Source organism: Neolamprologus brichardi, chromosome 12 (assembly GCF_056152115.1).
Source record: "Neolamprologus brichardi isolate AB-2024 chromosome 12, ASM5615211v1, whole genome shotgun sequence".
NCBI classification, from domain to species: domain Eukaryota; kingdom Metazoa; phylum Chordata; class Actinopteri; order Cichliformes; family Cichlidae; genus Neolamprologus; species Neolamprologus brichardi.
In genome coordinates, this window is record NC_142115.1 from 25,917,944 (window position 1) to 25,933,040 (window position 15,097).

The 15,097-nt window shown below is 41.6% G+C and overlaps 1 protein-coding gene across 5 annotated transcripts; it reads right to left on the reverse strand.

The window, feature by feature from the left end:
• Positions 1 to 1,601: 1,601 nt before the first annotated feature.
• lzts3b (leucine zipper, putative tumor suppressor family member 3b) lies at positions 1,602 to 13,287 on the reverse strand. 5 transcript variants are annotated; one of them, XM_087849223.1, is made up of 8 exons: positions 13,100 to 13,287; positions 9,334 to 10,159; positions 8,124 to 8,594; positions 7,864 to 8,031; positions 7,214 to 7,342; positions 6,509 to 6,700; positions 5,176 to 5,406; positions 1,602 to 3,313 (listed from the first exon to the last, which is right to left on the reverse strand). In XM_087849223.1, exons 2-8 carry the CDS (start codon positions 10,120 to 10,122, stop codon positions 2,225 to 2,227), a joined length of 3,069 nt encoding a protein of 1,022 aa, XP_087705349.1. In that variant the 5' UTR covers positions 10,123 to 10,159; positions 13,100 to 13,287; the 3' UTR covers positions 1,602 to 2,224. The 5 variants fall into 5 exon arrangements, with proteins under 5 accessions (XP_087705349.1, XP_087705348.1, XP_006790142.3 ...); XM_087849222.1 differs by having other exon boundaries at positions 9,334 to 10,283; XM_006790079.3 differs by having other exon boundaries at positions 13,058 to 13,287.
• Between the last annotated feature and the right edge of the window lie 1,810 nt (positions 13,288 to 15,097).

Below are 15,097 nucleotides of genomic sequence, written 5' to 3' on the forward strand. Positions count from 1 at the left end.
CACGTACAAATTTATCCTGATAAATTTGAATTTAAACAGACAGCCTTTTTGCTCTGAGGTGCTAACTCAGAGCGTAATAATAATTATTTCATATATCATTATATTAAAATATTTCTTTTGGTCAGATTTTTCAAACTTGATTTCCAGAATCAAATGTTTAGTCTTAAACATAAGGACAACTGAAGAACTAAAAGGGTTGAAGTATTCACATATCTTTATTAGTTCTGCTGAATTTAACAAAGAGGTGGGTTTTAATCAAGCCAGAGCAGTACTAGTAACATAAATGCAAACAATAAATTGGAAATATGTATAAAATCGGTGGCATTTTGTTCTCTAAACAATGCAATACTGTAACTACATTTATCACCTACATCAAAAAGGAACATCATTTTTGGACAGGGTTGCTATGATTGCACCATCATGGTAGGCCGATAGGCTATCTACACAGTTAAAAAACAAACAAAAACAAAAACAAAAACCACATAAAGGAAAGCTCAAATGGCACATATTTTTTTCTCTGTCAGTTCACCATAATATAATAACAGTAATAAAGATGATAATACTATATAATACCTTAGAGATAAGTTAATATTCTTGAGCAACATCTTTGTATGCTGGCATAAACAACACATATAAAAGCCATGATATTCACATCTGAGTCTACTGTACATCATAACTTGTGTGTAGGAAACTACATAGTGCAGTTAGCCTGAATTCTCCCTTTAAAGGGGCAGACTCTCCACTCGTCTGATTTTTTTTCACTTCCTTATCCCCTGCTTTATCGAAACGAAATATACAGAAGAAAGTAAGACTTTCCAGCATAAACAAACCCCCTCAGTTTGAAATGTAAGTCTCACAAGCTTTGATGTACATGTTACTGTAGAGAAAATCCCCCTTTGCTTATATTATATCTTCACTTGCTCTATTGCCACTAGTCCCTCTATCCTCAATCTCATAAGCTGAAGCCTTTCATATGTTTACACACATGCACGCACGCACTCGCTCGCACACGCTCTCGCTTTCTCTCGTACACAAAAATGTACAATCTATAACTATTATAAGTATTTCTTTCTAGATTATCATACATTCTATAAAATTTTTAACTTTGGGGATAAGTACTGCTTTGACAGATGTCTTGGCTGTGAATGACACAATTATCATAATAACCAAATTCAAATTGTGTGCTTCCATTCACATCATCTGCTAGCGGAGCGGTGAAAGCTCTCCAGTGACCCCTGGTGTTCATTGTTAGTCACCGCAGGAATACTGGAGCGAAGGTGAACCGCGTTCTCCTGTGTCCTGAAACCTGTTCTGCCTGCATTTTGGGGCTGATTATCTGCTAAACATATCTATTTAAATTCAATTTGTAGAAAATATAAACTCTGTTGGTCTTAATAATGTGTTTAAATGGGCCACGTGTGTTGGACCCTGTGCATGAAATGACTCGAAATAAACTGAATCAGTCTGCGAGACCGCTGACGTTACTAACTGCTGGGATTACAAATTAAATAGTCCAGCCACACTTCTGTTTGACTGGTTTGCTGATAATTAAGGTCGCGATTAAAGCGCTGAAATCATCACACTTGATTCCCCCCCCCCCCCCCCCCCCCCCACCACTAACTGTTCCCAGCATACACATGCTGGAAAGACTGGAGTAAGGCGCTCTCTGGCCAAAAATGTTAACATCACACACTCTGACCACTAATTCTACTTTTACATAACCAGTGACACAGACTTACAATGAATAAATACCACATTATATTCCTGTTGATCGTTTCTGACAATATCCCTGATTGTCTTGGTCCTTTTCTAGCATTGGCATTAAATGACTCGTGTTTTAGCGCTGTAATCTAAACACCGTCATTTAATATTTTGTTTTGCTGCCATCCGTTAGCGTGGCACACTTTCCATGAACACTGATTATGTTGGATGCTGCAATTAGCAACCAGTGATAGAAAGGCTGCTTAGGAGCTTGAAAATATCATTGATAATGATTCGTGTTGTTAAGATCCTGTTCAGATGACTTTGTTCTTGTTGCATTTTAACAGTCGGCTCCTGTTGCTGCTTTGTGTCTGTGGTTGCTTTGAAAAGTATGTCAGACTGTACTGGTTTATTCTATTGTAGACTGAATTGTTTTTCTACTGTATGCTGAAGTGGCTTTGTGTGAGAGGTCTTGTTCACTGTGAATGGTGCGAAATGGAGAATTTCCTCCATGGAGGTGTCTCTATATCTCAGTTGACTCGATCCTTTCCAGGCGTGAGGGTCCTGCCCAGGGAGGCGCAAGCTGGTGGAGGGAAGGAGGGCCCTTTTGGTCTTCACAAGGTGGAGAGAGGGTGAGGGCGATAGGGCCAGAGAGAGATGGCAGAGGCTGAGGAGACAAAGGTGAGAGAGCTGGTGGCGGTGGAGGTGGAGAATTAGAGGAGGTGGGGGAAGTAGTGGTGATAGTGGTAACAGTGGTGGTGGTGGTGGTTGTGGTTTGTTTAGCTCCCAGCTGGCTCATACGTTTTTCCAAGGCCTGGTTCTTCTGCAGTGTTTCCACGTAGCTGAGCTGCAGCTGTGCCTGGTATTTCAAAACCCGCTCCTTCTCGTCCTGCCAGGTGTGGCGCTCCTGGTCAAAGTTGAGGGCCTGACGTTCCCGTTGCTGTCGCTCCAGCCGTAATGCAGCCTGCAACTGCTCTAGCTGCCTACGCAGCTCCCCCGCTTCATCCCAGTGACCCTCCTGGACCCTCTGTGGCTGATGACCATCCTGGCAGAGTTGGGACTCGTGACGTAGCTGGGCCTCTTGACGCATTTGAGCCTCATGGCGAAGTTGGGCCTCCTGACGGAGCTGCGCTTCTTGACGCAGCTGCGCTTCTTGCCTTAGTTGGACCTCTTGACGGATCTGGGCTTCATGACGCAGGTGAGCCTCTTGGCGCAGCTGTGCCTCCTGGCGGAGTTGGGCCTCTGGTCGGATTTGGGCATCCTGACGCATCTGAAGGTCCTGCGGAACGTGCGCGTCTTGCCGTTGCTGCACGTCACGCCACTGAGCTTCTTCGCGCTGTTGCCTCTCTTGTCTCTGAGCTTCCTGCCTTTGGGCTTTGGCTTCATCACTCTGAAGGCTTAGCAGGGTGTCAGACGTGGGGGTGAGGGAGTTTGTTGAGGGCTCATTTGGGTTTCGTGGACAGTGGACACCTCCCCATGGAGGCAGCAGCCCTGCAGCAGCTAAGTTAGGGCTCACAACAACTTCTGCCCCTCTGCTCACTTCACTCAGAGCCCGTTTTAAACTTAGCACCTCTGCTTCAAATACACCCAGCTTCTCTCTAAGGATGGTCACCTGCAGAAAAGAAAAGGTAACAGCTATTATAGGAAACCTTATTTGAACTCAATCTATGTGTGCTTTAGCATAGGACACATGTGTTTCATTTCAAAAGAATGTAAACACGCCTCCTTAACTAAAAATTAACCAAGGTACACAGACATTTTACTCTATGTGTGTAAGCTGATTACGAGCTCATTCAGCACAAAAGGAAAAAAAATGTTGCAGCTGTTATATATAATGTTGCCCAATCCCCAATTTGTCCTAGTCTCCTTGCCAAGTTTTTGAAATCCCTCCAAAGGATTTTGAGGATTAAACACACAACAATCTAGATTTGGTGGTAAACATCCCAATCCGGCAATCTCACTTGTTGTAAATTATTTCCCGACTGCTTCGGAGTGCGAGCGGCACTGTGTTGCACTTTTTGTGGACCCTGAAGCAGCCAGCTGTCTCCACCAAATGCAAAATCTGGGCTTCGATAGTTTCGATTGTCTTAATTTTCAACCTGCACCAAACAAGTGGGCCATGGGTCATGAGATAATGTTTTATTATTATTTTACAGTAACATAGAAAGCGCATGCTGGCATCACATAATGATGGCAGTAAATGTAAAGAATGTGAAGTATGTTATCAAAGGCCTGGATAATGATCTTTAGGCCTGTAATTATGACATTTTGCTTATTGTTTATATATATGTTTATATCTATATAGAGAATGCAATACATATTAATGAAAATGAACACTTAAATTCATCTTGTAAATATATTTAGCCACATAGACTAACTTTCATCGGTAGTTTGAGATCTTGTCTGAGATTAAGTGAATCTTGATTCAGTAATCTTGAATCTTGATTATATTTATGTGAATAAAATTAAAAAAGAAACTATTCTGAATATCCATCTGTGCTGTTTGGTATCTGTTGATTCAGAGCTTCAGCAGGTACACTAAACCAGTGCTGGACTCATTAATTCAAATACAAACCCTTACGAACATATTGCAATTAATATATTAAATATGACTGTGCTGAATTTTTTATACAGGGGAAGCTAAGGCATATTTTATGAGGCCAATTCAGTTTAATCAGCTACTTTTATTTTTTATGTAATATATTAATGAATGATTGATTTATATATTTATATACTCTGGTGACAATGGCAGAGAAAAGGACATTAAAGAAACTGCTGGACATTATGGACAATGCTGGGCATCCTCTGCACACGGTCGTAAAGAGGAGAGGAGCCTATTCAGCGACAGGTTGCTTCTCCCGAAGTCAAAAAGCAACAGACTTAAAAACTCTTTGTCAAAACTTTGTCACACACGCTATCAGACTGTTTAACTCCTCACTGGAGGGGAGAGGGAGGGCAGGAACATCTGAGCTGTAGTGTTTTTTTACACTGTGCAATATTTGCAATATTTTTTTCTTATATTCGACTTGATGCCATTGTAGCTTGCCATCACCAGTGTGTGAATGTGTGTGTGAATGGGTGGATGACTGAATGTAGTGTAAAGTACTTTGGGGTCCGTAGGGACTAAGTAAAGCGCTATACAAATACTGGCCATTCACCATTTGCAATAATCACTGTGCAATATATTCACTCAAATGTGCAATCCTATTTATCCATATTATATATTCTGTATTTATATATGTATATATGGTATATTTATGCTTATATCCTTACTCTCATTCCCCTTATTGTATCTGTAACATGCAACTTCTGTCGGTGCTGTGCTACTGGAAACTGAATTTCCTGGAGGAACCCACCCGAGGGATTAATAAAGTTTCATCTAATCTAATCTAATATAAAGTATTTATATTAGATTTTGCTTTCTGTTATTTGTAATCCTCATTGTTTAGTCCTCAGGTGTGACTGAAAACCTACCTCAGACAGAGTCCTCCTCAGCTCTCCCTCACACTTCTCCAGCTCCACACTCTTGCTGCTGTAGGAGTCCTTCAGACCCAGCATGACCTCCTCCCGTTCCCTCAGCTGGGCATTGAGCTCCTTTAGCTGGCCTCTCAGGGCCACCATCTCTCCAGCTCGCTGGGTCACTTCAGCCTGACTTTCCCTCAGCTGCTGCTTCAGCAAGGAGATCTCTCCTGCTTTCTGGCACACCTGCCACAGGAAGGTTAGACAGTGAGAGGTATTTTGTAAATGTGCTCCCTATCTCATTTCATACAGACAGATTGCATACATGCAAAACTTCAATAAAAAAAAAGAAAAAGACGTCCTGCATTTGATTTTCTGTGTAAACATTTATTTTAACTAATACAAGAAAGTGCTGTGGTCCAATTTTCTAACTTTAATGACATTTGGTTTTTGATGTAGTCTTGCTAACCGACAAACAAATATAAACAGAACTTAAAACACCTCTGCATCAGCACTTGCATTGCAAAATAGCATCGCCAAAAATACTGAAACCTTTAACCTAACAGAGTGTACTGCACCCTTTTGAGATTAACTGTCCAATCAAATGCTTTCTGTGGCACTTAATGGGCGTTCCATGTGATGGTTTGACTTTCCCCAAACTGTAACTTTACACTGTTTTCCATAAAGATCAAGATCAAGACTCATACCAGGTCTCAGGAGAGCAGCACTGTTTGATGAAGCCTCATCACACAACTTATAAATCAGCATAGTGGGGACTTTTACAGCTAATGTGACTTAATCCAAGGACCTTAATTTGTCTTAGCTGTCCAAAAGGTATTCCTTTTAAATTATTGAGACTGGTCAAAATGCCTTTTGGTAAACTTTCACTGATAAAAATGTTGTATTCAGGCTGCGATATGCATTTATCTTGGTGCTCAGTTACTATTATATGAAGGTTTCCTTGGTTCTTTTGCAACAGGTTGAACCATTTTTCATTTCAGTCTGGGGACAAAATATTTGTGACCTTCATACTTTGAACATATTTGGCAACAGTTTTCTTTCTTATCACCTCACCCAGTAGTTTTAAAAATAATAATTTGATAAGTCAATAGTCTATGTAGATCACTTAAGTAGATTTTCACAGAATAAGCAATAATCCCTCTTTTAAAATCAAACACAAGGCGTCAACATATGCTTTTCCTTCAGAAAAAAGTCTTATTTTTTAAATAAAGAATCACAACCTGTTTGACCACTTTTAAAATTACACAGCAAAGTTAATTTCCCACACACATGCACATATTCTGAGTGCTCATCAATCCCAACATCTCGACATCTCCTCGCATCTCACCTCCCATTTGGTCTCCTCTAGACGAGGCAAGATGTCAGCCTGCTCCTTCCTGTAATCCAAACATTTTCTCTCCAGCTCCTCTCTCTGGGCCAACAGAGCCGCCATCTCCTCCTGGAGCCTCCTTTTGTCCTGGGACAGACGGGTTATCTGGGCCTGCAGGGCAGTCTGGGAACGCTGAGCACGACGGGTAACCTGCAGATGAAAATGCAAGCTTTGAACAAATATATACTTGGAAGACCCAGTGTATGATTAGACAAGTTAATAACATACGCTGATACATTAAGGTGTGAAAGTTTAGAACATGTATAGTGTTTAAATGTTTTTTATAATATACTGGATTTTAGCCATATTTTCTTATTTCTTGAGTGCCAGATTAACCATTTAAAAGCTTACATCTACTTCACATGTAGCTTTTCTAAAAGTTTTTAAACTGTAATAGAAATTCTTTTACAACCGTCACTTGAACCTATCCTAATACATTTTCATATAATGCAATTTCTGTAGTCTTACTAATCTGACAGAGATATACATGTCATAAAAACTTACATTGATTTAAAAATAAAATATTATAAACTCTAAATTGGACTAATTTAACTAACTTTGAATTTCTTTAATAAACTTTCCATCATTTTTGTTTGGAGTAAAGAAAACCAAGTGCAAATGCACCTTAACATTATTTTGCATGAACGTTTGCAATGAAGTCACCTGCTGCAGACGTGAGGCATAGTTTTGTCTCAGCTCATCCATCTGTCGCTCCCAGACACGTTGCTTCTCCTCAAACACCTGAATGATCGCTGCCTCACTTTGGTCCAGGTTTCTGCGCATATGCTGCACCTGATGAAAGGAAAGCAGCATATGGAAGTGGAAACTCTATCAGACTGTAGGAAGGCAGTAAACTTTATGTGTGAGGAATGTAGTATTTGTAAAATGTGACGGATTTAATTCTCAGATGTTTAAAGAAAATCCAAATCTTAATCATTACAATTTTCACCTATGTGGCCGTGTTCACATTGTTGCATCAATTATATCACATTATTTATAGGGTAAATAAGAATAATAATTATTATTAACAGTTTGGGAGTGATACAGTTTAGTTTCATCCAAATACAATGGGCCAACCTAAGTCACATTTGATTAAAGCAAAGGAATGATCTCACGTTTTTTCTCTATGTTTTTAAGTTCTGCGTACAAAAATTGAAACTCATTAATCTCAAATGTACTGGTGTGGTAGCTATTTTGGAAAAGAAATCTGAGAATGTAAATCAAAACAAACTCATGTCTCATGAACTCATGTCTGAGGTGAGATGGCCCTTTAAATGCTAACATGTGTCAGATATTTTTGAGCGGGGTCTGACCTCTTGCTCTTTCTCCCACAAGCGATCCTCGAGGTCCTGGATGATGTCATCCGAGGAGGGAGAGGGGCGTAGAGGTGCTGGAGCGTCACTCAGGTGGCTCAGCCTCTGATAGGACGAAGAGCTCTTTCCTGAGGAGGACCGGCCGCTGTCTGAGGCGCTGATCCCATTCTGAAGGTGAGAAACACATCACGGTACATCAAATATGATAAGAGCAGGGCCCATTTAGTCTTAGACAAAGCAAGCATGGATGATGGCTGCACCTGGTAGCCAGGCTTCTCCAGCTTCTCTAGGCCTGCAGCGGCTCCAACCATGCCCAATCTGTTGATGTGGCTGGTAGAAGCACTGAGAGGCCCCAGGACTGCTGGGGGTCCACAACCAGACCCTGAGCCCGTGTAGGTGGGCAGACTGGTCAGGGAGTTTCTCCCTGAATCGGACATGCCTCCCTGAACCACTTCATTACCAGTTCCCCCTCCATCACTTCTGCTAACCCTCACTGGGCTGTCCTGATCAAGGAGCAGGGCTTCTGGGACCTCTCCTGACTCACCTCCTCCTCCATCCCTGCCTCTCCTGCCTACTCTGCCCTCGCTGAACCCTTCACTCCTTCCCTCATGCTTTCCCTCATTTCCAGCCCCTCCTGCCTGGCCTACCAGATTCTGCATGGAGTGGAAGCTCTTGGGCACCACTGGCTTGAATGCAGAAGGACGCACAAGGCCTGAGTTGTTCTGCATTGCCTGTGAAAGACAAGAAGAGGGACAGAAGAATGACAGTCAAAAAAATGTGAGCCATATGAGCTACAGTTTACAGACAAAAGTACAAATTTCAGCAATAAAATGATGATATTATGTATTTGAATGCTGCACCTGATATTATTAAAGTATTATGTATTTAAAACCACTTAAAACAAGAGTTTTTGAATTTATTTCTTCCTACTAATACTCATTTTCCACATTGCATGCATTATATTCCTCAAGTATATGTTTTTGATGGTTACTATAACTATCTGTTTTTACAGAACTCCATCCATCCATCATCTTCCGCTTATCCGGGACCAGGTCATGGGGGCAGCAGCCTAAGCAGATCTCACGAAAAACACGAGATCATTTTACAGAGCTCATGCTTTTTAAAAGTTATTGCTTGTGAACGTTAATATACAGCTTCAATAATCTTTGACATCCAAATAAAGTTGCCATCTTTTAAAAAAAAAAAAATTGCTTTGTGTTAGTAGCTCTCCACAAAAACCTCAGCAAAGAAACAGTTTGTGGAAAGATGGTGCTTTATTCTGAAGATTTTGGAAAACAACATAGAAAAGATGAACTGTTTACACACTGTCTACACTGTTTCTTAATAAAATAATGAGAAAAAATCTCAAAAAAAATGTTTTTGAGTAGTTTGAGTTAAAACATACTTGTAACCCAATAGATTTGTTTTGAATCCCTCTCTGAAGGTGCTGACCTGCTGTGTGTGAAGTACCTGTTCAAGTTTTCCTGACACAGGCATGATCTTGGGCGGGTTGTGGTTTGGAGGGTTGTGGTTATGGCTGGCTGGATTGTTCTCGCTGTCGGCTCTGACGGCTGCCATCTCTCTGTGCTGGTGTTGGCTCATCCCAACACTGCTCTTCTCACTTGCCCCTCGACCCACAATGTTCCCACAAACATCTAAACCTGCAGCCTGCATTTCCCTCTCTCGCTCTCTTTCCATCCTCTCGTTCTCCAGCCTCTCTCTTTCTCGCTCCCGCTCCCTCTCTCTCTCGCGCTCTCTCTCCCTTTCTATCTTCTCCCTTTCAATCCTCTCTCGTTCCCTCTCTCTGGCTCGCTCCCTCTCACGTTCCCTCTCACGTTCCAGCCTCTCCCTCTCCACTCTTTCCCGCTCCCTCTCCCGGTTCCTCTCCCTCTCTCGTTCCCTCTCTAACCTCTCCCGGTCCCAGTCTCGGTCCCGGTCCCTGTCTCTCCCCCTCTCACGCTGCCTCTCCCACTCCCTCCTGCCCGCTCCGTTGCCACAGTCCAACTGGTTGTTGTTGGACGGGGCTGTCATGGTGCATTCAGTGTTGGTGGAGGAGGCTGTTTCGGTGGGCCGGTCAGTCCCGGTACAGGTCCCAGTCCCGATACTAACACTCCCTCGTTCATCGCTAGAGGCCGTCCCGTCTGATATTGTCGCTGGGGGGCGTGGCAGCCGCTCTGCGCTGCAGCTGCGATCAGCAGGGCAACGGCGAGAGAGAGGAGGTGCTCGGGGCAGGGTGGTCCTCGTGCCCACAGACTTCATGGCAAACTCCTGCTCTCCTGCCACCCCACTGCCAACACTGCCCATAGTGGGGGTCAAAGGTCAGGATTAGAGGTTAGGAGTCAGGATTGGGGAGGGTCACAGATACATTTGGAAGTAGTGTGGGTCATCACAACCTAATGCAGGTAGTGGGGGCACACACACTAGAGGAACACAGAAAAACGAAAGGAGTTATACAATATTGTAATTGCATAATGACTAGTTATACAATAACAACTGCAGAAGAGATTCCAGCCCACATACAGGGGCAGCGTGGTCCTCCCACCATGATAAAAATGAAAAGGGTCAGATAGATAAGTCTGGACAACTGTGTGCATAGTGAGGGGAAAAAAAACATAAAAATAAGACTTTCTCCAGCTTGATGATGAAATCACAACACTAATCTCTGTAAACATGTTCTAAGTAAAAGTGAAAATTCTCAAACTAATTTCAGACTTTTTTGTTTATGTTCATAAGTTATGAGATATAGTGTGAACAGGTCACTTATACCAGTCCAACACAAAACACGGACTATGCAGATTTAGTGTCCATTAGCATCACTGAGCTGGAGGATGAGAGTATGTGTCTATTGTTAGTTTGTTTTGTTAGCTTGTTTGTTTTCCCTTTTTCTATGGTCACAAATCCAGGAATACAGTGCAAAAAAACCAGCCCTGCAACAATCACAGCCTGTTTTTTTGAGGAAAGCTCACAATTATTCTTTTTTGTTTGCTTTGCATCAGATAGATGTAGTTTCATTCCCTGATTTTTTCCCTTTGCTTCCTCCTCAGACATAACTCCTACACAATGTATAAAAATAATGGAACAATATTGCAACATAAAACAACATCTCACTTAACCCATTAAAAAAAACTATAAAAGAACTTGACATGTACATGTGATGATGTTTGTGGTCTATTATACTTTCCTGTCAGACCTCTTTCTAAGCAACTGTGATAGAAATCAAACACCAGGAATCACAGAAATCCAGATAGAGTGGGTTTAGGGTGGAGCTGTGTAGAAATACTGTAAACACTAATCACACGTATAGATGGTAACCAGTGCATTATATAGAAGGTTATTTTCTATAGTGGGCATCTGAGAAAAATCACAGCATCCAAACTGGGCTTATATGGAAGTCATTGGGTATAAAGCTAATGATGTTATGCTCAGTACATTTTGGAGCATGTAAACAGGAAAAGGACCTGTTGAGAACATTGAGAACATCTGTAGTGTGGCACAAACCAACACAAATATCACCAGTGACCAAAAAAATACCACGGAGCTTTGTCAACTTATCTCCAACATCTTTATTTTGGAATCTCAACATCAAAACTGCTGCAAAAAATGTTCTTATTGCAGGACTGTGTAAACTTTGCACAAAGTGTATTCCTGTTAATGTGGCCAGTTTATTAGGTACACCCAGTTAAAGCAGTTGGATATCAGCTCTGGAATAACTTTGCATCATTGTAGAAGATGTAGTTTTTACTTCTGCGGACCTACATTACTATACTTAAGCCTGGTTTATCCACTGGGCAAACAGTGCAACAGCTCAGGCTGTTGAATATTTGATTAACAGCAAATTTATTTGCAATCATCCACTGATAATACATCTTAAATACTCCAAGGTAAATGTGTTTTTTTTTTCTTTTTTGCATGTTATGCAATTAGGAGTCCAGTCTATCAGAGAGGCCTGTAAATACCCTTCCCATTTACTGTAGTCACAGTCAGTTGTGTTTATTTCCATGGAAAACATGCATAAACAAATGTGCGTTCAACCAAATAGTCACACTCAGACAGTTTACTGGTATTCTGGCTGGTTTCTAAGACTCAACAAGGATCCACAGCTCATGTTTCTCTCACAGCCTCCCAGCAGGTGTATCTGCTTCTGGCTATGTAGATAGAGTTTCTACTTTTTCTACAATAAAAGAAGGGCGATGGTGTACAATTCAGCAGCAACACAAACTATAATGAAATTACCATAAAGTGGAATTGACATGTCTCTAAAACAGCTTTAAGAAAAGCACATATATGAAATATGTTATTTGAAGTGACCTGAACTGCACTGCAATGATTGTGGTTTCTATTCATTTTATGAGTGCCTTTCGGTGAAAGAAGACTACATGTTACACACATCTCTCAGTGGAAACCCTAATGCTAAACATAACAACATTACCATCTGAGTCCAACCTGGGACCATGGGTGAGTGCCACTTGAATCTCTTTGTGGCCTGTTAGCAGTTTACTTATTTTGTCTAGTACAGGCCAAAAATACAATTCAACAACCCTGAAAACAAAACCAGCCACAAAACCGAACCAACATCTAAAACTGAATCTAAGAAAGCAGAATATATCACAAAACTGATATAACAGAGTGCATTCATTTTTTAGCTTGGTTTGCCAAATAAACAGGGAACTCTGAGGAGCATATACTCTGTAGAGAAGGATAAGAACACAGAAGCCTTGATATGGCCTATATAAGCTATGTTTATATGTGTATAATCTGCAGCCACCCACTACTCTGAATCGCAAAATAGGATTCAGGATATTTTTACACCAACCAAAATCATACAGTAGATCGATCGATCGATAGATAGAGTAAGCAATGCACTTCCCTTTCTCAGGCCATTTACTAGAGGTTTACTTCCACTTGGGTGAATAGTAGTAGTAGTAAAATACACTGCCTATCTGTCTGCTGCTCTGCCTCATTCCCCTCCCCTCACGACTCCCTCTCTCCGTTTTCTCTGCATCCCTGGGCGGCAAGGGCGGCTTTAGCAGCATCCGCATCAAGCCCTGAATCGACTGCGCTCCCAAACAATTACTTGCTAGGCCTGTGCCAAAACACAAGCGCACGACCCTCGCTGGCTGGGAAAAATGAATCGAGATTAAAATGCAGATCGTCATTGACATTGACGACGTATCATGCAGTGGCTTTGATTTACCGATTGTAGCATCCTGGCGGTCCATCATCAAAGGCTACTCACTATTTTGCAGCTTGGCGGTTTTGTAAGATGGCAGCCCCAACAAACAATAATGTTAAAAGACAGAGACGTCAGTCCTGGTCGGTCGGGCTCTGAATTATTCCGCGCTGATGCCGTGGCTCGGTAATATTAAGGATGCTGTCTTCGACCGCTGTCAGCGTCGGATGCTGATGATGGAGTCGGTCGGTTGATACGCGCATCAGCTGAGAGACACACACCCACCTTTGGTCCCGCCCCTCCGGCTGCACGATACAAACGCCCCCTTTTGGCACTCATCCAGTGCTCTCCCCCGGGAAAAACCTATAGAGGTATTATATGCTGGACAGTTCCTCGGATGGATGGATGGATGGATGGTAAATGTCAGCTTAATCTTCATAATCATAACACATATGAAACAAAGGACACGTGATTTTTTTGGGCAATGCAATATACTCAACACTGACACATCTTTCCCCATATATTTATGTTACATATATAAGTAGCCCGATGATGCAGAACAAAAGGATCCTTCATTCGCAGGTTTGTCTCTGTCTGCTTCTTTTTGCTCTGTTTTGGTATCTACCAGTGTCTGAATCAAATATCTGATTCTCCAGCTTTTCCTTCTCTATGATCTCCAGCCAGTCACTATTTTAGAATTGTGTATTAGATTGTGAAGAAACAGAGCAGTGAGCTGTAAATCAAAAGCAGTAATGTTTATTGTGGAAAATGTGCCTAGAACAAAATAGAACCACAGATTTTAGATAAGAGTCATCTAAAATAAAACATACAGCTAAAATAATTGCCCTGGGCTACATCTTTTCACTTTTGTAATTTACAGACATACAGCAGGACTTGGTGCACCTTGGTGATGTGGCCCTAGGTTCGAATCCAGCCTGGGGTCTTGCTGTGTGGGCCTTTTTTCTTCCCATGTTTGTTTGAGTTCTCTGACTTTCTCCCAAAGTCTAAACACAGCCTCCTGAGAACCAGCTCATTCATTTATGTCCTCTGTAATGGACATTTGTTTTTGGCCAATATCTTTTGAATTATTTGAGTTACCTTAATATGTTCTGATCTACTAAATAGAGGACATTCTTGGATTTCCGTTGATATCTCATGCATTTGAGTGGCCTCTTTGAGCTCCAAAGAGGCAGGAAATCACTCACACACACACACACACACACACACACACACACACACACACACACACACACACACACACACACACACACACACACACACACACACACACACACACAAGTTCAATGGGAAGATCCTTTTTTTCCTTGTCAGGAGGACAGGGTTAGGTTAAGTGGCGTCTCTAAATGTGAATGTGAGTGTGAATGGATGTCAGTCTCTCTATGTTGGTGACTTGTCCAGGGTGTACCCTACCTCTTGCCATATGCCAGATGGGATAGGCACCAGCCCCCCTGCAATACCTAATTGGATAAGAGGAAGAAGATGGACGAAGAGCAAGACTTCATGAAAAATAACAATAACACTAACCCAGTGAGACCAACTAGTAGCACTTTTATACCCTATCTATCTCACGTGAATACCTTAAGTTGTTTCTTTTGCCTTGTACTCTACCCAGGAGACAACCAGGAGAGGTGAAAATTGCTAATGTATATTAGACATAAAATAGTTTTACTGAAACCACAGCAGTAGAGTTTGTGATTAAGATATTTTTCCTGATAGGTAGGATGGCCAGTCGTCCCGTGCTTCCTGTGCTTTCTACAAACTGACGATGGAAGATAATGCTAAAAAAATATTAACTAAACTCCATATAGAATCCAAAAACAATTCATTAATGCTGGTCATTCATGAACTAACAAATATCCAGTATAAGGTAATAAATCCCCAGATTTCTGTTACATCCTGAATGAAGTAACTGCAGACTTATTAGTATAATATTATCAGAATAATAGAATGAACCTGCCTGAAATTCTTCTAGTTTTGGATTATGCTTGTTTGCACATTAGCACAAAAGTTGCCACAGAATCATTTAGGCTGACATTTGCTTTT